Source organism: Notothenia rossii (assembly GCF_949606895.1).
Source record: "Notothenia rossii genome assembly, chromosome: 8".
Lineage (NCBI taxonomy): Eukaryota > Metazoa > Chordata > Actinopteri > Perciformes > Nototheniidae > Notothenia > Notothenia rossii.
This window is the reverse complement of record NC_136906.1, coordinates 39124171-39147482: the sequence shown is the minus strand read 5'-3', so window position 1 is coordinate 39147482 and position 23312 is coordinate 39124171. Positions and strand designations below refer to the sequence as shown.

The following is a 23312-nucleotide window of genomic DNA, read 5'->3' as shown; positions in this document are numbered from 1 at the left end:
AACTTTTGCGGGCTTCCCGTCAAACAAAGGTTTGCCCATAAATAATCATTATGCGCATTCACACCGCAGTACTATTCCCACAAAGGTTCATCAGAACTCTTTAGTTCTGATGATCTAAAGGGCAGATCGCGTTCACATCGGAATAAGTCCCTGGGGGAGGATTAGGCAAATGAAGCCGCTGACGTCACTTCTTCTTCTTCTGCTTTGGGTTTACTGGCAGGCCGCAAACAACTTTACGGCGTATAATGCCACCCGAAGTCCCCGGCCAGAAGTCCCCGGAGTTGGGGACTGGCTTCCGTAGAAGCTGCTGGGAGTCCCAGCAGCTTCTACTGAAGCCTTCCGAGTAATTCGCCAGAACACTGACACCTCCTCATCTCCACCGCTCCCATGTTTTCTTTTGTGTTGCCATAAGTTAGTCTCTCTGCGTTTCTGTGCTGGGCTAATGCTAATAATGCTAATGCGAGGATAATAAAATGGCGGCTTCACAAAACGTTTTGGGAGTTTTACGGGGCGTGGTTTGCAATCTGCCCAGCCAATCAAAAATAGGAACCTTTTTCTCCCACCAAAGTACCTGTTCTCTAGCAGGGGGTAAAAAAGGTTCTGATTAACACATTTTAGTCACGGCTCTTTTTGGTGTGAACGCGACATTTCGGAACTATCGCGGAACTAAAGTGGGAAAAGTACTGCGGTGTGAACGCGACTATTGATACGCCGATAATGAATATTCATCAAACCGATTTCAGGCCAAAACTAACATGGCAAAGACAGAAAAAAGAGGCAAGAAAAGAAACTTCAATAACTGTGAAGTTGAAACCCTTGTCGGAGAAGTAGAGACAAGGCAAAACATTTTGTTTGGTGGCCATAGTATTGGCGTAACGAATGCCAAAAAGGCAACAGAGTGGCAGCATGTGGCAGATGCTGTCAACTCTGCATCAGCACAGGTTCGCACTGTCGCGGAAATTAAAAAGAAGTGGTCAGACACTAAGGTGGACGCCAAAAAACGCATGGCCTCACACAGGCAGAGTGTGTGTGCCACGGGAGGGGGAAAGGGGGGACCGGAGCTCACCCCTATGGATGAAAGGCTGGCCAGTATAATTGGCGAATCCCTGCTGAGTGGAGTGGTGACGAAGGCAGATGGGGACACCGATGTTAAGGGTGCACCGGATGAACCAGGTAACCACATTTATATAGGCTACCCGTGTTTGAAATGAGAATAAACCAAATGCATTCAAGTTGTGTGATATCTGCTGGTATGTAAAGAAAAAAAATGAGTCTATTTAGAAAAACAAATCATAACTTTATTAACAAAATCATTTTCATAGATGCTGGTTCCAGCGGGGTAGGGGGACGAGGAACCTCGTGCCTCAAGCTTTCGGCGTCTCCAATGCACCTCCTGCATCGAGCCTCAACGTCTCCACGGCACCTCCGGAGTCGAGCCCCGGCGTCTCCACGGCACCTTCTGCATCGAGCCCCGGCGTCTCCACGGCACCTCCTGCATCGAACCCGGCGTCTCCACTGCACCTCCTGCGTCGAGCCCTGGCGTCTCCACGGCACCTCCTGCGTCGAGCCCCGGCGTCTCCACGGCACCTCCTGCGTCGAGCCCCGGCGTCTCCACTGCACCTCCTGCGCAGCCCTCCAGCAGCAGCCGTGTCCTCACGGTCCTGCAGATGCAGAGGGACACAATTGCTGCAATACACGAGGTTGCAAGTGAGCTGGGGCAACTTCGGCATGTGTTGGCTGAAATAAGCACTTCTTTAAAAGATTTGGCAAATAAATAAGTTGTTTCCATACCTTGTTTTGTCTGTTTTACAAGTGACGCATCACATCCAGACGCTGTTGCAGTCCACCAGGGTTTCTCGCCCATGCCTGGGGAAGGGGGTCGGGCTCGTCTTGGGCACAAGCAGCCTCAGGGGGTAATGGGACATTGTTCAGCAGTGCCAAATTGTGAATAAATTTGGCACACCTTGTCAGGCTTGTAACAGAGTTTGCCTCCTGTGGCATCGAGGCAGCGCCATCTGCCCTTTAGCAGCCCTATGGTGCACTCTACCACAGCTCGTGCCTGGCTGTGGCGAGTATTATACTGTCTCTCCTCTGCGCTCTGCGGATTGTGGAATGGGGTGAGCAGCCACCGCTTTAGGGGATATCCACTGTCACCTGTAGGGTTGATAAATAGGTCATATATAACGCAGTATATATACATTGTTATTTACTTAGGAGTTTTACATTAATCATTCTTACCTAAAAGCCAGCCATCATGCACAGTTCCGGCCGCAAGTCTCCGGCCAACACTGCTGTTACGCCAAATGTAGGTCATGGGTTGACCCAGGCCACCGAGCAACTACATTTGTTAACAGCATGTTCGCATTACATATGATTTGGACATTAATGGAATGAAAGTGCTTTCGATTAACGAATGCACTTTCATTCACACTAGGTGCCCTTAAAGCAACGTGAGTGCAGTCAATGGCACCGATTACATTTGGTAAACCTGACATTGCTGCAAATTGCATTTTTTTTATTTGCCTGCTCACCCACCGTGTAAGGAAACTCAATGTACAAATGCGACAATGCAATTATACCTCCCAACACATCTGGCATAACACGGCTGAGGGTTGGCTGGGATATCCCCGACCTGTCAGCCATTTCCCTCTGAAACGTGCCGGTTGCCAGAAATCCAAGTGTTGTAAGCACTTGGATTGGAACCGGCACGGCTCAGTTTCTCAGTGTGCTTCTCTGTAAAGCCGGGCCCAACACAGCACAAAGCTCCAACAAAACGGCTCTTGGAAGTCGGAACCGACTCATGAGCCACTCATCATCATTGGCCAGCAAATCTTGCTGGTCTCTGAAATGTCGCTCCCTCCGCACTCTTCCATTCGCCAAGTCCCCTAGCGGTGCCAAATCAGCCATTGTGCGTCATTACGCATTGTGATGGCACGCATTTTTATACACACCCGGCCACCTGATTGTATCGGATAAGATACTGGTGGTGAAATTGCCCTGCTTTTATTGACTGGTCCATTTGCTAGCCATAATAAGACGAAGATTCGTCATAATCATAATGAATATTATTACAAGTTATATGGCTTGGTTTTTACTCGATATGGAATGTAAAGCACCTAAAGATAATTGATTTTAGACCATGCAAGCTTCTTTAATCACAGAAACGTATATAGTTGCACACATGGGCGTCACAGTCATTATATGAGGGTGGGACAAGTCCCCCCCACTTTTTGAAATGATTAGTTTAGACCCCCCCACTTTTACCATGTGGAAAGTCCGTGAATCGGTCTATCCACTCGCCGCACTTTGTAGAACGCTGTGTCAGTGCTTCACTATCAAATCCATTCCACTTGCTTATTAAGAGAAAGCCCAAATCAATGAAACTCCGTACCATGTTTTCACTGGTACTTTGTACCAAGGCAGATTCTCCCATAGCGCGCATGTTCAAGGAGTGTTGTTATAGTTGGACAGCTCAGGGGCCTCATTTATAAAGGGATATACGCTCAAAAAATGGCGTACGCCAGTTTCTACGCAATGTTTGCGATTTATCAAATATTAACTTGACGGGAAAATGTGCAGTCCTCCACCCAAACTCTAACCCATGCGTACGCACTAAGCACAAAAACGGGAGAGACGAGAAACTGCGACACCATTGGCAGAAGGAAGAATGGAGAGAAATATGTGGAAATAATACCATAAATAAAATGTTACCTCTCATTTATCATATATGAAGAATTCATTTTCACAAATTGATTAAAGCCAATCTTAAAATGATTTAACAAACGCCTGTTTGAGACTCCTCAGTGCACACAAAAACATAACTTGGAGAAATAAATAAATACGGATATGTTATTTAAAACCACCTCGAATATGTTGTGTTAATGTTATGAAATGTTTTCTCATAAATGATGCGGTAAGCAGGAGGACAGAATTACGTCTAAACTGACGCCGTTTTGCATTTCTATAGGTTGTAGATACGAGCATGGTTTTATATATGTTTAATACATGTTTAATCGCGTTTTATGCCGTTTTCCAAGACTTGATAAGTCGGTCGTAAAACACAGGAGGTATGGAAACTAAGAACACCATATGTGGTGAATTGTACAGCTAATGTAACATAACACATTAATTGTATTTCCTTTAACTGGTGGATATAGAGTTGCTGCGGAGGTGGGGGTTGGGGGTTGAGATGCAGAGGCTCCAGTGGAGATGCTGCGCACAGCTGATCGACAGCTGGGACACAAACCACCAAATACAAAAAGATAATTCAGATCCAGTCGTCATGACTCCACTCCGGAGGGATTCCCCGATCATTTCTTACAGTTTCTCATCAAGGGAGTGTCTCCTGTCCCCGGTACAAACACACTGCCTGAGGAAGGCTATGTGTATTTATTTTGTCATTAGACTTTTTCGGATCACTTATTTATTTATTTTGGTGACGATCCGACCTCCATGCTGCTACTCTGGTTCAAACTGCATCCACCAAACAATATGGTTTACTTATACCTCCCCAAAATAACCAAAATCTGACTGTGTGAGATGTCTTTTTTAGCTGTTCTGTCCTCATTTCCTGCGATCTTCTTCATAAAGTCAGTCAAAATGAATGAATGAATGGGCGTTTCTTTGACTATTTATAGGCAAATATGGGCGTTACGTGAAGCCCGCAAAAGCTACACCGCATTTCGAGTCGATTGTGATTTATAAAGGTAAACCGGCGTAGGAAGTGCTGTACGCACTTTCCTCGCCGGTACCCAATGTTTGGTGAATTGGAAAATGTCGGAACATTTCTGTACCTATTTTTTGGATTTCTACTACGTAAGCAACCTTCCCACGTGAATCCTACGCACAGCGTTATAAATGAGGCCCCTGATCTGTTGTATGAAGCGATGCCGGTAGCAGAGGTAAGGCACACACACCAAATGTTCAGGAAATGGTTAATACAGCAAAAATCAAAGCTGACGATCTCTTGGTTTGATATGTTTTTTCCCCCAGACAACATGGACATAAGAACATTTTTTCAAAGAAAAGGAAAGTAAGTCATCAGCTGGTAGCAGTTAATCAGTTAACAGTGATGGCGGCGGTGGCGACAAAAGCGTGTCACTTCCGGAGAGGAGTTTCGTCTTTATGTCATGATAGAGAGATACAAATACTGAATAGTTTAGATGAGAAAAGGCATCGAAATGCCAGGTTACTAGCATTGGGTTGAGAGGTCATGTGTTGTGAGCATGCGCAGTCTGTCCTGGTGTGGTGAAGGAGAGCGCGATGTGACTGTACAATAATAAACGGAGGCGATTCTGGGACGCTCCAAAAAGTACTAAGTTCCTGAGTTTTTGTTACACAGAAGTATCATTGAAGCCTTAACACCTCGGACGTTACACTAGTATTTATCATGTAAACAGCAGGGAACATGAATAACCCGATCTCTCTGTGCTCATGTAAACACCATGATGTCCATGTAGAGACGCAGTCAGTGTGTTTTACTGGAGCCTCAGTTCGATAAGAGATTATTTTCTGAGTTCTTTAACTTCGGTACTCTCTCTCAAAATGGTATATGTGCATCATGTTTTAATTATACTTCTTATCATTCAGAAGCTTTTTGTGTGTGTTTATGTTTTACTGAGTGCTTATAGGCAATTTTCATCCCAGTATTCAGTTAACTATTTATTTTCTGTGCACATTACATAGACTAGCTAACATTTTACCTACTGCTTGGGACTTTGAGTCTTCAAAATGTCCAATGTCACAGACTGGGACTTACTTTAGAGTCAGTTGTATTTACATTCAGTATGACTTGTTATGATTCAATGTGAAAGAGTATACTGCTCAATAAATAATTATCACTTCACCACCTCTCTTGACATCTAGGCGCTTGAGAGTGAGTCAGAGGCAGAACACAGGGACAGTGGAGAGAGGTTCATTGCTGAGGTGAGTGATGAAAGGGAAATGACAGTTTAGAGTAAATTGTGATGTGGACTCTCATCCCAGAATGTTAAGGAAACCAGTGGGGATATTGAACAGGAAACATTTCAGTCAAGGGGCATCATATGACCAATATAGACAGAAGAGCAACATTTATTTGAACATTTAAGTCAATGATACCATTCCTAGGTGAACTTAACATCTGTATGGAGTCAGATCAGTCTCAATATTAATAAACGCTCACAGAAGGATTCACAAATGTATTTTGCGATTTATATATAAATGACTCTCCACAACAATATCTCTCAATGCACTCACACATATTTATTGTTGTATATAAATGTACAAAAAATTGGCATTTAAACTGCTTTTTATTAATTCAAAGACGGCTCTGAATTATTAATCAAATATGTTTCCTTTCTTTACTACTGGATGAAATTACAAAATGTACCCATCATTTTCCTCATGCTAGTATAGCCCTATGGTATAGCCACATAAAAGTATCAAGCCACCTGTTAAAATGCACCAGAATACAGGAAATCTATATTTTTTTTTTCACCTCGGTGTGCCCGTCATCCTGAATGTGGGGGGGAATGTGGGGAGGACTACCTCAGATGTAACGTAATATTCTTCCCTTTTTAGAAATTATAGTAAACCAAGTGCAATTAAGCTACTTATGTATGTACAAACAGTTTGGGCTTTGTTTACAAACGTGGTTTGTGTTCCAGCTGCCGATCAGCTGTGCGCAGCGGCTCCACTGCACCATGTGTGTCTCAACGCCACCTCTACCCACCACTTAAATTAAATAAAACAAATGTGTTGTGTAATCAGCTTTACAATTATCCAAATATATGGTGTTCTTAGTTTCCATACCTCCTGTGTTTTATGAGCGACTTATCAAGTCTTAAGGCCCTGACACACCAAACTGACACCAAAGAACACGTCCCGACGGAACACGACTGTTGTGTCGCCTCACGTCTCCTGCTTCTTGGCCAACAGTCGCACTGGAACACACCGCAAAGACTTTAGCCGACGGCCAAGTAGCACGTACGAACTGCGCATGCGTGAGTGACAATAACTATCCTTACCAGCAGGCGGCGGTAGCGTGTATTCGTCATTCAAAAGAGGCAACAACCGGAAGACAGAGAAGAAGAACAGACTCCGTGATATAAACAAACAACAAATAGCGTGTGCGTTCCATTTTCACTCTCGTCCATCGAAAACATGTCTTGTGCGGTACTGGAGCTATCAGTCATTGGAGTGTTGCTTGCGGAAGACATTCTTCGTGCCTTCTTAAAGCGTTTGTTTATGTCCCTCACCTCCGTTTCGCTTCTCATGCACTGATTCGCTAGCTGAACAGCCAATCAGAGCTATTTATTTGGCCCGACTGCCCGACTCGACGCCAAATAAGGCGTGTCACGGCCGACGGTGCGGGACACACCAAATTGAGTTTGGGCGACAGGGCACGCTTTGTCGTCCGACTAAAACCGACACCGATAATAGGCCTGGTGTGTCCGGGCCTTTAGCAAACGGCATAAAACACGATTAAACATGATAGTATATAAAACCATGCTCGTATCTACAACCTATAGAAATGCATAACGGCGTCAGTTTAGACGTAATTATGTCCTCTTGCTTACCGCATCATTTATGAGAAAACATTTCATAACATTAACACAACCATACTTGCAAACCTTGAGACCTCAGAAATCGGGAGCATTTCAAAACCGGGGGGGGGGGGGGGGGGGGGGGTGGTGGTAGTGGATCGCCGGAGCTGTAGATTAACATTAACATACTTATTGTAGTTGTAAATTGCGGCCTGTAGCACCATCCTTGATGGAGCATATGTGTGGGCTGGACCTGTATTTTACAGGAAAGGAGTGAGCATAGGGTCGAGTTGTCGATTCTTGTTCAGTTTGCTCTGACTATCTGCCTCACCCTCTCAGACTTTCAGTTGTGAGCGCTACTAAAGAGATGCGCTACCATGGAAACCAAACAATTGCAAACATTGCGTAGAAACTGGCGTACGCCATTTTTTGAGCGTATATCCCTTTTATAAATTAGGCCCCTGCACTTTATCCAGACCAACATTTATGATGCTGCGGAGATATAATAGAATTGAAAGGAACCTTACATCAGTCATTAGTTTTCCATGGACTTTTGGTCAATGATAGAGGCTAAATTTAAAGCTACTCCACACTGCATCCCTGATTTAATGTTTCTGTAAATGTTTTCCATTTCAAAATGATGTGTCTTTTGGTTTCTCTGTTTTCTTATCAATTAACAATCACTGTTAACTGGACAATCATTTTTTGTTTTCTTATTAGGTCTTTTACAGTTCTCTTAGCTTTTGCATCTTTTGCTCTTTTCAGTTAACATCAGTATCTAGTATGTACAGTGGCGTTTTTATATGTACAAAAGTGGTGGGGCACACAACACTTAGATGTCTATATATAAGCTTCTGCAGTGAGGTTCATGGCTGGTGAGGCACTGGCACTAACTCTTCAGGTTTACAAATATTATATTTTGACCTAAATCAAAATATAATATTATTTTCAAAAGCTTTTTTTGTCTGATGCTTCGATTAATTTTAAACAGACAGTTCAACAAAAGGATACCCAAAAAGTGCAATTTTATCATTTAAATATTGAATTGTTCTCTCTTAGTAAGATCCCATTTTCAATTAAATTGCGGTCTTACCTTGACTTGAAGATGAAGTCCGTTTGCCTATCCTTCTGGACAAAAATCTCTATTACTTTTTTGTAAAAGTCCTCCTTATCTTCTTGTAGTTTCAAAAGTCTATCATAAATCTAATCGATAGATTTATGATTCGAAAATTATAAAAGTAGGGTAGACGTGTGATGTGGATATTATCCGGCTGAACAAAACTTGCATTTATCTAACAGGTACGTTTCCCACAGATCTTATTTTGAGCTATTTTCTAAAATCCTATGTAGGAATCTCATTGCTTTTTTGTGGAGGGAAGCCATGCGCAGCTTACTTCTGGGTTTTTGGACGCGTCTCTGCACCACTCTCGTCTCCTTTTCACACACTACACTTTTCGCGGCACAAGTACTTACAGCCAATCAGCTCTGAATGATGTGAGATGACTTATGTTGGGGATGGCAGCTCACTGCCCCTATGATCCTTATTTTTTTGCCACACACATTAAATAGGACTCTTAAATACTCTGAGCATGCGCAGTGTAGTTTTTAAAGTCACCGTTCACTTAGACAGTGAGAGGGAGGGGCATGATCGGGTTTTGTCCCACATGGCTCTAAACAGCTCAATAGGCACATACTGTAGACACTAATTAGAAGAACACAGACTAAAACAGCAATGTACAGACGAATCAGATGATTAAACATGATCTTAAAATATATTTTATATAATTTCTTTGCATTTATTTGTAATCATTATTTTTTAAACTTTCTGCTGACACTAGGTGGGGCTGTGCCTGCCTCTAATGACCAGTCGCCAGTGAGTATATAGCATTGTAGTATCTCCTTCGCATTCTTTTGCAGAGCATGTTAGACAATCATATATTTTTACTTCACCTCATATATCAGGCAGCTGCAGGTATTTAGTACATTCCTTTACAGGTAAACATTTTATAAATGAAAAAAAAAGTATTTGAGATAATTATGCAACACAAGCTAAAGATTGAACCAGCGTTTCACACTTACACAAAAATCCAACCGTGTCTTTGTCCCTGCTTCACGTTTTATGTCAGCAGTTCATTTAAAGTGACGTTTTCCCTCTTTAAATACTCTAAACTCAAATATGTTAAAAATGATAATCATTTGCTGAAATCTCAGTACTCCATTAGTTCAAATGATACAACATTCCACAAAGAGAAGCGAGTGTTATAGATAGTGTTAACTTCCATCAGGCCATCCATCCATCATCCACCTCCTCTCCAGAGTCGGGTCACGGAGGAAGCTTCCAGTAGAGGGCCCCAAACCTCCCTTTCCCTGGCCCCATCCAGCAGCTTTACCTTTCCTGTAGTGTGTTCAATAGGCTTTGGTGTATGGTCTGCAAAAGCTACAATCCCTGTCTCACACACACTCCCTTCACTTTTACTTAAAATAATGACATCACTATGTAGCACTTGTGCTTCTATTGGCTAGTGCTCCAACACATTGTACGTGATAGGCTAAAGAGCAGGATATCTAAGCGATTAGACCAATCATAACAGAGCCAGCCAGCTAACCAATCAGAGCAGACTGGGCTTTGGTTTCAGACAGGGCTTGTTTTAATTTTATCATTAATTTATTCGATCAAATCAGAAGTTTCAGGAATGAGAAAATGACCCATCTTTGCCTTTCCTCCTGCCTGTTTCCTGGGGAGGCTGAAGTACCCCGGTACCGTCCATGGTTGCCATGCATTACTGCTCCCTTCAGTAGGATTAATGGCATTATCTTTTTTTCTCAAACGATCACAATTGTATTATTTTTCTACATTATATTATATGAGGATATCACTAATCCTTCAGTGCTGGGGAGCAGAAAGGGCTAACAGTGTAAAGCTATGAGTGTGGAGGGGGGGAGGGGGGCTGTGATGGAGCAGCTGACAGCAGTCAGACAGCGCTGGTCCAACAGGGAGACACACAGCAAGGCTCTGGGTAAGCTGGACACTAATATTTCACTATCTTTTCCTTCATGTATAGTTGATCTTCTGTTCTGTGGCTGTTTGACTGAGATCCTCATTGTTTTATGTGAATTGTGATATTTGATATGGTTTAGGGCTGGCGACTGTTTTCCATTCCGATTTGCAGACAGGTTTACTGAAAAGTAAATTTCTCATCAACCAGGAAAGAAAACTGTATCTTAAAGTTTGAAAGTACTTGATATTTTCTGTGCTTTTAATAATTAGATAAGTGTGCCATCTTTCTGTGTTGTTCTTATTGCCAACACATCCTATGAAAAGAAAGAAACAATAAATGTATCCTACCAATCAGTATTGTGTGTATCCAGCTGTGGTTAGATCTCCCTGTATTGTGCAGAGGGTGAGGGCTCTGTTCTATCCATGTGTAACAGGAAGTCATCAGGACCCTCACTCTAAAGCAGCCTTCTCTGAGCCCCTGAGGAGTCAGAGTGAGGCCGGTGTAGAACTGTCCATGTATAGATCGTACAGGAACGCTCTTTTTTATTCTCCTACTGTATGGGCTACACAAATGAACGCTGATCATATCTTTTGCCGGGAAAGCTTTAAGTTGCAGTTCCAAGATGTTTTTTCTTTAGTGACGTTTTCAATCTGTTCAGTTAGAGTTTTGACAAATCTCTGTGACAAGTAGTTGAATCTTATTTTGGCGATAGATGTCATGTGGTGTGTGTATATTCCACACTGAAAAAGCTGAAACGTTTATTATGATGACACATTTCAAATAACTGTATTAGGTTAGTTAAAAGCAATACTATTAGGTTTAAATTAAATGTAGGTTTATTAATGAGTTCAATTTAATATTATTGCTTTCAACTAACCTAATACAGTTATGTGAAGTCTGTTGACATAATACTCTTAATTATAGTGATTTCTTCAGTGTATGCATAGATGTTTATATCATATTATTTACAGATGAATGCTGCCCAGTAGCACTGACTGAGGTCCTCTGTAGCTGAATGTTAATCTTGTTGTGTTGTCTGGCTGTTAGCAGTAGGTCCGGTAAATCCGGGGGATCCATTCCACTCGAGATTCATTCAAATATATTCCTTGGTCTGAGCTAGTTGTGCTGCCTTCAGCTGGATACAGGGCCGCCATGTTTCATCACCTCCAGCTCCATAAAGTCACATTGCCATCAATCCTACACCATCCTGCAGCCCTGACTAACAGGAGCAGAATGTGTCCACAATTGATGATAGCCTCCTAAAAATCCTGCATCTTTTCCTGATGTTTGAGCAACATTTATAGAATAGAATAGAATAGAATAGAATTCTTTTATTGTCATCGCACCAGGTACAATTACATTACATTACATTACATTGCATTTAGCTGACGCTTTTATCCAAAGCGACTTACAATAAGTGCATTCGACCAGGAAGATACAACCTTTAAGAAAACAGAATCATATAAGTACATCAGGTTTCATAGAGCCAAACATTTCAAGTGCTACTCAACTGGCATTTAGAAAGCCAGCCCTTTATTAGTATATAAGTGCTTTGTTAGTAATTTTATCGCTCGAAGTGGAGTCTAAAGAGATGAGTTTTCAGTTTGCGTCGGAAGATGTGTAAGCTATCTGCTGTCCTGATTTCAATGGGGAGCTCATTCCACCATTTTGGAGCCAGGATAGCAAACCCACGTGTTTTTGCTGACGGGAACTTGGGTCCCCCTCGCAGTGCGGGTGCAGCGAGCTGTTTGGCTGATGCAGAGCGGAGTGCACGTGCTGGGGTGTACGGTTACAACAACATTTAAAAAGGCAATCCTCGCAGTGCATTTCCACATAATACGAACAAATATATATCTATATAAACATATACACACATAAACATATGCTCACACATCCATACCAACATGCATACATGCCCGCACATAATTTAAATACAGTTTAATATATGAAAAAACACAGGGATGATATTTGGCATCTCTGATGTCGATCAGTTAATAAGTTAATAAATCTATTAAAAAGTAGTGCAGGCTCTGGGGTAGAAAACAGTTTTTCAGTCGGTTTTTCTTTGATTGAATTGACCTGTAGCGTCAACCGGAGGGCAGAAGAGCAAACAGGAAGTGTCCAGGGTGTGAAGAGTCTGCAATTATTTTTGCCTGCTCTGTTGAGGCAACGTTGGCTGAAGAGTTCCTCCAGAGAAGGCAGTGAGCAGCCGAGGACCTTCTGGGCTGTGTTGATGACCCTCTAAAGAGCTTTCCTGTCCTTTTCTGAGCAGCTGGCACATCAAGTGGTTCGGCAATATGCCAGCACACTCTCTATGGAGCATCGGTAGAAAGACACCAGAAGCTTCTCCTCCAAGTTGTTTTTCCTGAGGATCCTCAGGAAGTGGAGTTGCTGCTGGGCCTTTTTCACAGATGTTGTGGTGTTGATAGACCAGGATAGATCTTCAGCAATGTGTTTGCCGAGGAACCTGAAGGCGGGAACCCTTTCCTCACAGTTGCCGTTGATGTACAGTGGATCTGGTGTTGTGCTGTTTTTCCTGAAGTCTATAATGAGTTATTTTGTTTTTATAGAGTTCAGAACAAGGTTATTATCTGAACACCACACTGCCAGTCTCTGGATTTCATCCCTGTAGGCTGACTCATCTCCTCTTGTGATCAGTCCAACCACAGTTGTGTCGTCCGCGAACTTGACGATGGTGTTGGTGGGGTGAGTAGGGGCACAGTCATAGGTGTACAGGGAGTAGAGCATGGGGCTAAGCACACAGCCTTGTGGTGAACCGGTGCTGAGTGTGAAGGTGGAGGAGAGGTGAGGGCCTATTCTCACTGTCTGGGGGCCAGCGGCGCATGATTCATTTCAGAAGTGGCGGGGCTAAAAAGTGCGTGTGTATGTGACATACTTGCCAACCCTCCTGATTTTTGCGGGAGACTCCCGTTTTCCTCCCGGGGTCATATTTATCCCGCATTTCTCCCGATTTCTGACTAAATCTGATTTGTTTCATTCTAACATAACGCACCAAATGTTACTGTTTCCACTCGGACTTCAATAAAGCTACACCATTGTTTGGCTTCCATGGTAACGTGTCTCTTAGTAACGCGAGCAAATGAAAGTCTGAGAGGGTGTTCAGGAGGAAGATAGTCAGCGAAAACAGAACAAGAATGGACAACTCGACCCTCTGCTCACCCCTTTCCTGTAAATTAAACTATACAGGTCCATATGACATCGCAGTTGCTCATTCCATCTCTTCTTTTTTCCTGCTACGCTCTTGTTTGACAAGCTGAAGGTTGACTGGTGTTTGACTGAAGTAAGCTATGTGAAAAGTTCCAGTTATTAACTCGGTATTTACAACGCTGTCATTTCCACATTTGGAGAAAGTTACAAGCCGTTTGACAGCAGCAAATCTGCATATTTCACAGAAGGCTCGTTTAGTGGTTTTGCAAATAACTCACCACTCTCTGTTTTTGTACCATTCTGAATTGAAGTACCTTTCTCTTTGCCCAAATAAGCTTTTATTTGCCCGTCTCAATATCCCGACAACAAACCTCCACGCAGTCGGAACCAGCCTGTTTCGGTTCAACGATGCCGACGGGGGTTTTGACAGCCTCTGCGGCCACAGAGCTGCTGCTTTGGGTTTCATCTGGAGGTGCTGGTTCTATGGTTGAAGGACCAGCCTCCGGAGATCCGGATGTCAGGGATGTGACATTCAAGTTGTTGAATTTCAGTTTAGATTGACAGTATTTTGTTTTCTTCTGCGCTGGTTCTTCTGACATGTTTGCAAGTGTATATATTCTTTCTAAAGGTTAAGGCTGACACACACAGAACAACGTAACAAATAAACTAAACAACGTAAAAAATACGCTTTTTTATTGGTTGAAATTTACATGGATACATTTAAATGGTGTGACAATGTCCTATTTGATTAGGTTAAAATGTACATATTCTTCCTGTTATGTCTGCCTGCTTTATTTGACCAAATGCAAAGTGACCTGCTGCTCCATCGAAATCAGTCGCATTGACCCGAAGACACATTTTGAGTTGTATAAACTTTTGGTAAGAGGAGATTCCTAGCTTTCCAATGATATCAGGATTGTTTTTGTACTCCAAATATCAAGCAAAATATGTAACATTATATAATGACTGTCGCCGAGTCATCATTTTGAGAAAAAGGCCTTTAAAGTTTCCTCTTCTCTGGAATCCATCGATCTGATTGATTATTAGCAGAGCAAATGATCAAAATAGTACGGAGGGAAGATATTTTCGTTTGGATTACTGGTCTGGGGGAAACCCGCGAGTGTGTGTGTATACGTGTGTGTGTTTGTGTATTTTTGCGTTTGTGTAAGAAATACTGCGGCTGTTGTTATGCCTGCTGTGACGTTAAATTACTCCGTTCTCCGCTTGTAATTATGCCGTTACAAGCGTCGGAGTTGTAGGCTATTTATCATCTGAATTTGCCGAAACAAGTTTAATATTCTGAAAGCCAAGACTGTTTATTTGAAACTGTAACGGACCCTGCCATGTGATTACTATATGCCTTACATTCATAATTTCAGCGGGAGGGAGGGGGAGCGGCGCTGCGGAAAAGCAGAGTGGCGAGTGAGAGGCGAGCTGTCATCTTCCCTTTACAAGCTTCAAAAATGCCTCTAGCTAATGAGATTGAATATAACAATCAAACATAACAAAATATACACAGCTAGATCAGATCGTGTTTTAGATGCGACTTTAGAGTAGAGGGGAATTATTGAAACAGGATTTGTACAGTGTTCCGCAGCATCTGTCGCTGCGAAAATGCCCCCCGCTTCCAGCGCCCTTGCTGGGGGCGGTTAGTTAGGAAGTCCTTAATCCATTGGCAGATGTTTGGGGAAAATCCTAGGTCAGATAGCTTGGAAACCCACCTGCCCGGGATGACTGTATTAAAGGCAGAACTGTAATCAACAAAGAGCATCCTCAGATAGCTCCTCTGGTGTTCAAGGTGGGACAGTGCACTGTGAAGGACAGTGGCGATGGCATCCTCTGTAGACCTGTTTGCTCTATACGCAAACTGATTTGGGTCGAAGGTGGGTGGGAGAATGGTTTTGATGTGCTGCAGGACCAGCCTCTCGAAACACTTCATGATGAGCGCCGCGGTGTGAGTGCTACCGGACGGTAGTCGTTAAGGCTGGAGACATGGCCGTATCTACCATTGAGGTCACAGAGGTCCGGACCTCGGTAATATTTTTCGAGCTGGTATACAAAACTTGTGAAATAATTGCACTGAATGGGGTTCTTTGTAGTACTTCCATTTACTGCCGATGGGGGCGCGGCATAACTGCGTAGCCTCGATTAAAGCAAACAGAAGAAGACGACATGTATCAACAACAAACCACCGCAACCGAGCCGCCCGGACTTGTACCGGAGCAGCGATGGAGTGATGAAGTATCTGGAGATCTGAGTCCAGCGGCTGCTTGTGTTTCTGTTCATCAGGACATCATATGACCAGCAGATCCTGTGTGAACGCTCTACGTTAGTCAGTGGACGTCCGACAACATGCCCACTAACTTATATTGCAATTTGCAGCTATACTTTGGTTTAAATTGCGTGAATAAACTAGCTAGAGAGCTAAAGTGAATTACATTCATCCATGTCAGAAGGATTACCTTTTAACAAACGTTGTAATGTTTTTCTTTCATTTCAATTTGAGTAAAACAATGGAGATATAACATTGTATTGTTTTATTTTTACATGACTCAGATATAATGAAAAGACTAGGTCAGTCGAAGCTCAGCTTTGGTAAGGAAGAGACAGGACAGGCAGAGAGAGAGAGAAAGTGATGTTAGTCAGGGAGGAACTGCAGGTATAGTCACACAAAATAATGTAGGCTTAATAACCCCATCTATCTATATATATATCTATCTATAACAATAGTCTTCATTTACAATAGGAATAATTGTAAAACAACATACATCTATTGCAGTTATGATGTCATAATAACATACAATTTTATAAAACATAATTTTCTTCCAAGTGAAATGAACTATTGCTGAATTGCTTTTAATTCACTGGCAGGAGCGACAAGTGAGGCGAGCAAAAAGTGAACAATGAGGGAGAGATTGAACAAAGAGAAAGAGTAGAGGACAGAGAGAGTAATGAACAGGAAGAAGACAGAGACTCAAGAAGATGGAAGAGAGGGTGCAGGTTACGAGCAAAGAAACAATTAAGTTCCTCTGCCAGTGAGGCGTCCCCGTCAACCGTTGTGCTGTTATTGTTCTTGTAGTTGGTGATGTGCTGTATACCTTGCCACACCCGCCTTGTAGGCTACTTTGGCATCTCTGATGCCTCTCTTCAGGTTGGCTCTAGCCGGGCCCGGCGCCACGAGGGGGCAAAAGGGGGCATTGCCCCCTCAGTTGTATTATTTGCCCCCTCACTTTGAGCATCATTCATCCATCAAAAAGTACAATAAATGTCACAATTATTCAATAACTTTAAATAATTTTTTTCCACAATACAAGTTACTATTTGTATATCAGATATGTGGGCAGGCAGTCAAGCAACGTTTAAAAAAGCCTCAACCCCAAGTGAGCTAGTCTTAATGTTAGCGTGTGTGCTTAGCTGTAAACACAGTCGGATGGGTGACCAAAACGTCCCCGTTTCCGGGCAGAGTCCCCGTTTTCGGTGGCTGGTACCCGGTTGAAACTCCCGAAAATGTTCCCGTTTTTGAACGTGCGTTAAAAAAAATAAAGCAAGGTGAAATCAAATGTTACATGTCAGTAAAAACAGAGTAACAGTGTTGTGCCTGTTTGTAGCGTAAGCCTATTTCTTCTTCTACTACTTCTTCTTCTTCTTCTTCTTCTTCTTCTTTTGTCTTTATTGGCGAATCGCTTCCCCTTGGAGCATATATCGCCACCTACTGTTGATTTATTAAATGTTCATATTAAATCCTTGTCCTCAGACCAGTGTTTTTGAGGAACTTGAAGATCAGCTTGTTTGCTTAATTTCTTGATTTACTTTCGTATATTGACTTGAAATCCAGGTTGTTTGACATCAACAAAAAATAAGACAAACAACTACAGATAGCACCGCACGTGATGGTTACTTGTTATTATTTAGGGCTATATGGATCAGGTTTTTGCCAAAGCGAGCCCTTTTACTAGAATAATAATATGTTATGTATTATATCAACCATATTGGTACAATGAGCGAAATCTCGTGACGGATTTTGGAACATTGATTTGATTTTTCTCATGGCAGTTAGACTCTAGAGACAAACCAGGGGACTTTATTTTTATTTTTAATCTGTGTCTGTCCATTTGGTGTAGTATTTGATCCAATATTAAATTTGGTTTATATATTAATCACTTTCTTATGAAAAGCCAGGTTTTAGGCCTTGATTTGAACATTCAATCCTGAAAATAAAAAATCAACCAGATTAATGTTTATTTAATCCAGACTTGACTAGAGGTAAGTAAATCTGTATAGGAAGACGAGTTAAGGGATAGAGGAGAAAAGGTTATGGTATATTTACAGAGCCTGTCCATTTATAAATTGAGGAAATCAATGTTAGTCTGTTAAACAAAGTTCGGCCATCTAATAATGTACTATCTAATATTAAAGATCAGAGGAAAAGAACAGAACGACAGAGGTAAATCCAGAATAACAAATAAAGAAGCAAAGAGATTGTAGAGCAGTGAGAAAGGAAAAAAGCTTGGTGTGTCAATTCATTACATTGCCAGTATTTTTCATTGTTGTGAAAAAAAAATCGCCCCCTCGGATTTTTTAACAGCCCCCTCAGTCATTTCATCCTGGAGCCGGGCCTGGCTCTAGCTGCTCTGTATTGAGCACGGTCACCAGACCTGAAGGCAATGTTTCGTCCCTTGAGGAGAGCTCTGACCTCCTTCGTCATCCAGGGCTTCTGGTTGGGGTGTATCTAACCTCCTTTTTAACCATGCTTCACCTCAAAGGTGTTTAGAGCTAGATGCTAATGTCCGCAAGCTAACATGCGAACAAGGACAATGTCACATGCTAATTTGAGGTTAATTATTATGACCTTATGTGTGCTAGCATGCTAACATTTGCTGTGTTGTAGAAGAGGCAAAGCATATAAAAAGATTATTAAATTCATACTGAGAGGAACATGAACCCGCTCTACCCTCAGCAGGCTCCCTCCTGCTGGCTCCTCTACTCCAGGCCCATCCTGGCCATCGGTGTGGGTGCGCTGCTGTTTGGCTCCGGCGCCGCCCTGTCCGTGCTCTACTTCACCCAGACGGCCAGCATCCCCAACCTGCTGGGCCCCCTCCTCCTCTCTGTGGGTCTCATGTTCCTGGTCACCGGCCTGGTCTGGATCCCCGTGCTCAAACAGAGCCAGAGTCAGCCATGGAAAGGGACTGCAGGTGGAGCTCCGGCAGCACTGATAGGGAACTGACAAGACCCACGATCTGCTTTAAAAACTGTTTGCTCACACTTTAGGATAGAATGGACATTGTGTGAGTGTAGGAGGCTTGACCCACAGCAGGCACAAAAGCTCAGGATATCTCAACCTGCGTCTGCCTCCATGTTTTAGTTTGAATCTTTCAAACTGTTTTCTGTTTGGTGGGCCACTCAGCCATAGTTTAAGATTGTAGAAATGCTGAGATCACGAAGCATCTGTCTGACCTGCCCCCTCAAAACAAGGTCACCAAAACGTTTTGAACTATTAGGATGTTTTTCTATGATTTCTATTTTCGATGGCTTTCTAAATGCCAGTTGAGTAGCACTTGAAATGTTTGGCTCTATGAAACCTGATGTACTTATATGATTCTGTTTTCTTAAAGGTTGTATCTTCCTGGTCGAATGCACTTATTGTAAGTCGCTTTGGATAAAAGCGTCAGCTAAATGCAATGTAATGTAATGTAATGTTTTATCCTTTATTAAGATAACTTCTCTGTTATATTGTTTGAGCGTTCTTTCTTCCACCATGAACTCCTCTATCCTGTGTACATCCTTGTGTCTGCTACAGTAAATGTGTATTATGTGAAAGCATGTCAAAATGTTATTGAGTATAAAACATTGTGTACTAAGTCTTTAAAGTAACCGTTGGTAGATGTTGTCAGTGAGCTGGAACGTGAAATGTAGCTTCTTAGGCTGTGTTCAGATCTTTATGTCTTAACAAAGGGTTTCATGTTTAAAGGGTTAAAGCTGGAGACTCAAAAGGCATATAGGTCTTTTTTTTAATCATTTGCATCAACCACTTTGTGATTTATTGGAAGGCCAGTATCACAACTTCTTTCTTCTACTGTTTTGTTCCTTCTATATTTCACTTGAATCAATGACTTTCTTCCCACTTTATCATGTTACAGCTACTGCTGGAGTTTCATTATAACATTTCATAACAAAATGTAATGTAAAAAAAAATACACATTTGTATAGATCGGTTGGAACATATATGATTGATTAGTCATCACTGTATGATTGATCATCAGTTTGAACGGCACAGTGATGATGTACAAACCTCTGGGTACCACTTTACAATAAGACTACCCTTATAAGGGTTTACGAATAGTTTGTAATTCATTTATTAGTTAGGTTGTGAACACTTTATAAATCCTTAATAAGCTTTTATAAGACACAAGATAAACAGGGCAACTGTGACCGGTTGCTTGCCAAATAGTGACTACTCATTGGCTACTCAGTTTTTGAGTATCAGCCCACTACACCACAGATCATACAGTGCAACTCATGCAGCAAACTCCGTAGTCCACTTGGCCACGTTAGTGTCGGTGTCTCCTGGGGAGTTTCATGAAAGTATCGGACTTCTCTTATGGATTACTGTGCATTATACTTGTGTTGTGTAGTTTATAATTTATTCCAACTATAAATATTTTAATACCTGAACACACTGCTGCTGTTAAGTAATTTCCCAATTTGGGATTGATAAAGTGTCTGTCTGTCTATTTATTTATTTTATAGATTAAAAAAACACATCTATGTATTTTCAAGCTAAAGGTGATACACAATATAAACTGTATACTATTATTTTTTCAAAGACATGTTACATTTCAAAAGCATATATTGCTATGTTTAGCAATTAAAGACTGCTTTAATTTAACAAATTCTACAATATAAAAGTGGCAGATTTGCTTTATTAAACAGAGCAGACCTAGGTTGCATCCCAACACAATTAGGAACATGGTCACATCTTACTATGTTGGTCTGAAGAGCTGAAGCATTCATACACAATGGATACAAACTGTGTTGTTTCATTCTATATCCTGTGATAAAATGATATACATTTAGCATTCAAAATTCGACATACTATTCCTAGCCTGAGGAAGATATGAATAATCAACAGATTTGAATGGAATCTCTAACATTTTCATGACATTACATTGCATTTAGCTGACGCTTTTATCCAAAGCGACTTACAATATTCGACCAGGAAGATACAACCTTGAAGAAAACAGAATCATATACAGTAAGTACATCAGGTTTCATAGAGCCAAACATTTCAAGTACTACCCAACTGGCTATAGATAAGCCAGTCCTTTATTAGTATATAAGTGCTTTGTTAGTAATTCTATCTCTCAGAATGGAGTCAAAAGAGATGAGTTTTCAGTCTGCGCCGGAAGATGTGTAAGCTTTCTGCTGTCCTGATTTCAATGGGGAGCTCATTCCACCATTTTGGAGCCAGGATAGCAAACCCACAAGTTTTTGCTGATGGGAACTTGCGTCCCCCTCGCAGTACGGGTGCAGCGAGCTGTTTGGCTGACGCAGAGCGGAGTGCACGTGTACGGGTGTACGGTTTAACCATGCCCTGGCTGTAGGAAGGGCCAGATCCATTCACAGCATGGTACGCAAGTACCAGTGTCTTGAAGTGGATTCTAGCAGTTACTGGAAGCCAGTGAAGGGAGCGGTATTCATGTAGAATAAAGACAAAAGAGTGATTATACATATTACATTTATTGAAATTTGAACCAGAAGATGAAGTCTCAAAGAATGTTTTAATTAAAAGGACATAAAACAAAAAGGTGGATAATGGGGCGTTTTTGGTGCAGTGCGTTGGTCATCAGATCAAGGGGCGTTGGTGAACTCCAGTTCGAATCCCGCCTCGGCTGCCACTGCGTCAGGCCGTTGTGTCCTTGGGCAAGACACTTTACCCGCATTTGCTCTTGTGGGTAATGTCCACAGTAATGACTCTTACATGTCTAATATGTGTAATGTGTATTTGTAAAGCGCTTTGAGGACCTGTAAAAGCGCTCTAATAAAATGTTTTATCCATTATTATTATTATTATTATTATAATAATAAAATCTATTAAATGTAAAGAAGACATTTGGTCAAATGAAATGACCAGTGATAACAACAACGCGTGGATGAAGCAGGTTATGGAAAGGAGAGAGACGTGGAAAATGAATGTAGACAATGTGTTGTGATCAACACCCATCCCCCCCCCCCCTCAGAGGAAGTGGGAAAACACCACACCACGCTGTCTCAATGATCCACATTGTTAATAAGAGAGGAAAATAATGTTTTAGGAAATGAAAAATATGAAGTTAACAAATTCTCAACAAAACTCACTGCTAGCTATGTAGCTAACTGTTAGGCTACTTAGCTTGCATTGTTATGGATCTAAAGGTAGCAAAAGCTAACTTTCATAGCACAGCTTTACTTCTCACTTAACGCAATAAAGAAACAGACCGTATAGTACAGCACATACAACAAAAATGATCAATACTTACACTTATATTATAATAATTGAAATGCTGGTTCTTCTGGGGGTGTTCTATCCACACTCAGCTACCGCAACGCAGCTGCCTGCGTTCCTACAATCGCTGGAGGACTGGGCTGTCACTCAAAAACTGAGTAGCCAATGGGGATGCACCCCTGAAAGTCCCTCCCACCTGGGAGGTTTGTGTCAGAATCTCAAACAAAAAGTGAAGGAGCGCAAATGAGAGAGCTGCAGCGAGAGCAAAAGTCTGATCCTTGAGAAAGAAGAAACAAGAACTGCAAACAAAAACCTATGTTAAAACAAAGAAAAAACACTTATAGTTTACATGATTACACAAATGGTTTGTTTGCAACTTATAGTTTTATTTTTGAAAAGTATTTTATTTTGCTTGACTCAGTTCTTTTCTTTTAAACTCATAGTTTTGCTTTATTCTGAGAAAGTGTTGCTTTATCTTTATGATACAAAACTAATCCCATAATAACCTTCCTAAAATGTTTTTGATAACATTGTTAGAACATTATGCCCTACTATTCTTAAAACGTTTTCAGCATAAGCTTTTATTTTGGTTCCCAGAATGTTCTTCTGAAAGGTAGGATAACGTTCTCTAAAACATTCTTAAAATGTTTTTGATAGGATTGTTTGAAAATTATGCCCTACTGTTCATAAAATGTTTTCAGCTGCAAGTTAGATTTGTTTATGTTGCCAGAATGTTGTTATTTTAGAGAAGTATAACATGATTTATGTTTAAAACATTATGCAAATGTTCTGTGGTAAAAATTTACTAAAAATAGTTTTACATTATTAGAACATAAAGACATAATATTCCTGTAATTGTTCAACTCAAAATTACTGGGTAAGTGGACTGACCACCGTGGTCATTAGAATGATTTTGATAGTTTACTTAACTATTGGAGTTTGGCTATTAATACATTGAAAAGGATTAATCGGAATCAGCTGGTGAAAGTAACATTTGTTTATTAGAAAAGGGGAGCTGGGAGTGGAGGTTGGTTATGGCAGCAGTGGGAAACAGTTGTTCCAGGGTGGAGAGGCCTGGCTGGTCTTGGGAGTGTGGAAGGCCTTGGATTCCTCCTGGGAGAGACATAAAAATGAGTG

The 23312-nt window shown here is 41.6% G+C and overlaps 2 protein-coding genes across 2 annotated transcripts; both read left to right on the top strand.

The window, feature by feature from the left end:
- Positions 1-755: 755 nt before the first annotated feature.
- Positions 756-1770, top strand: LOC307016194 (uncharacterized protein; the record flags this gene model as incomplete). Its single annotated transcript, XM_079645237.1, has 2 exons — positions 756-1173; positions 1323-1770. The coding sequence occupies 2 exons, from the start codon at positions 756-758 to the stop codon at positions 1709-1711; spliced, it is 807 nt and encodes a 268-aa protein (XP_079501363.1). The 3' UTR covers positions 1712-1770.
- Positions 1771-5225: 3455 nt separating this feature from the next.
- Positions 5226-19144, top strand: LOC307016193 (phosphoinositide-interacting protein-like; the record flags this gene model as incomplete). Its single annotated transcript, XM_079645236.1, has 3 exons — positions 5226-5270; positions 5866-5925; positions 18651-19144. 3 exons carry the CDS (start codon positions 5226-5228, stop codon positions 18915-18917), a joined length of 372 nt encoding a protein of 123 aa, XP_079501362.1. The 3' UTR covers positions 18918-19144.
- Positions 19145-23312: the final 4168 nt, after the last annotated feature.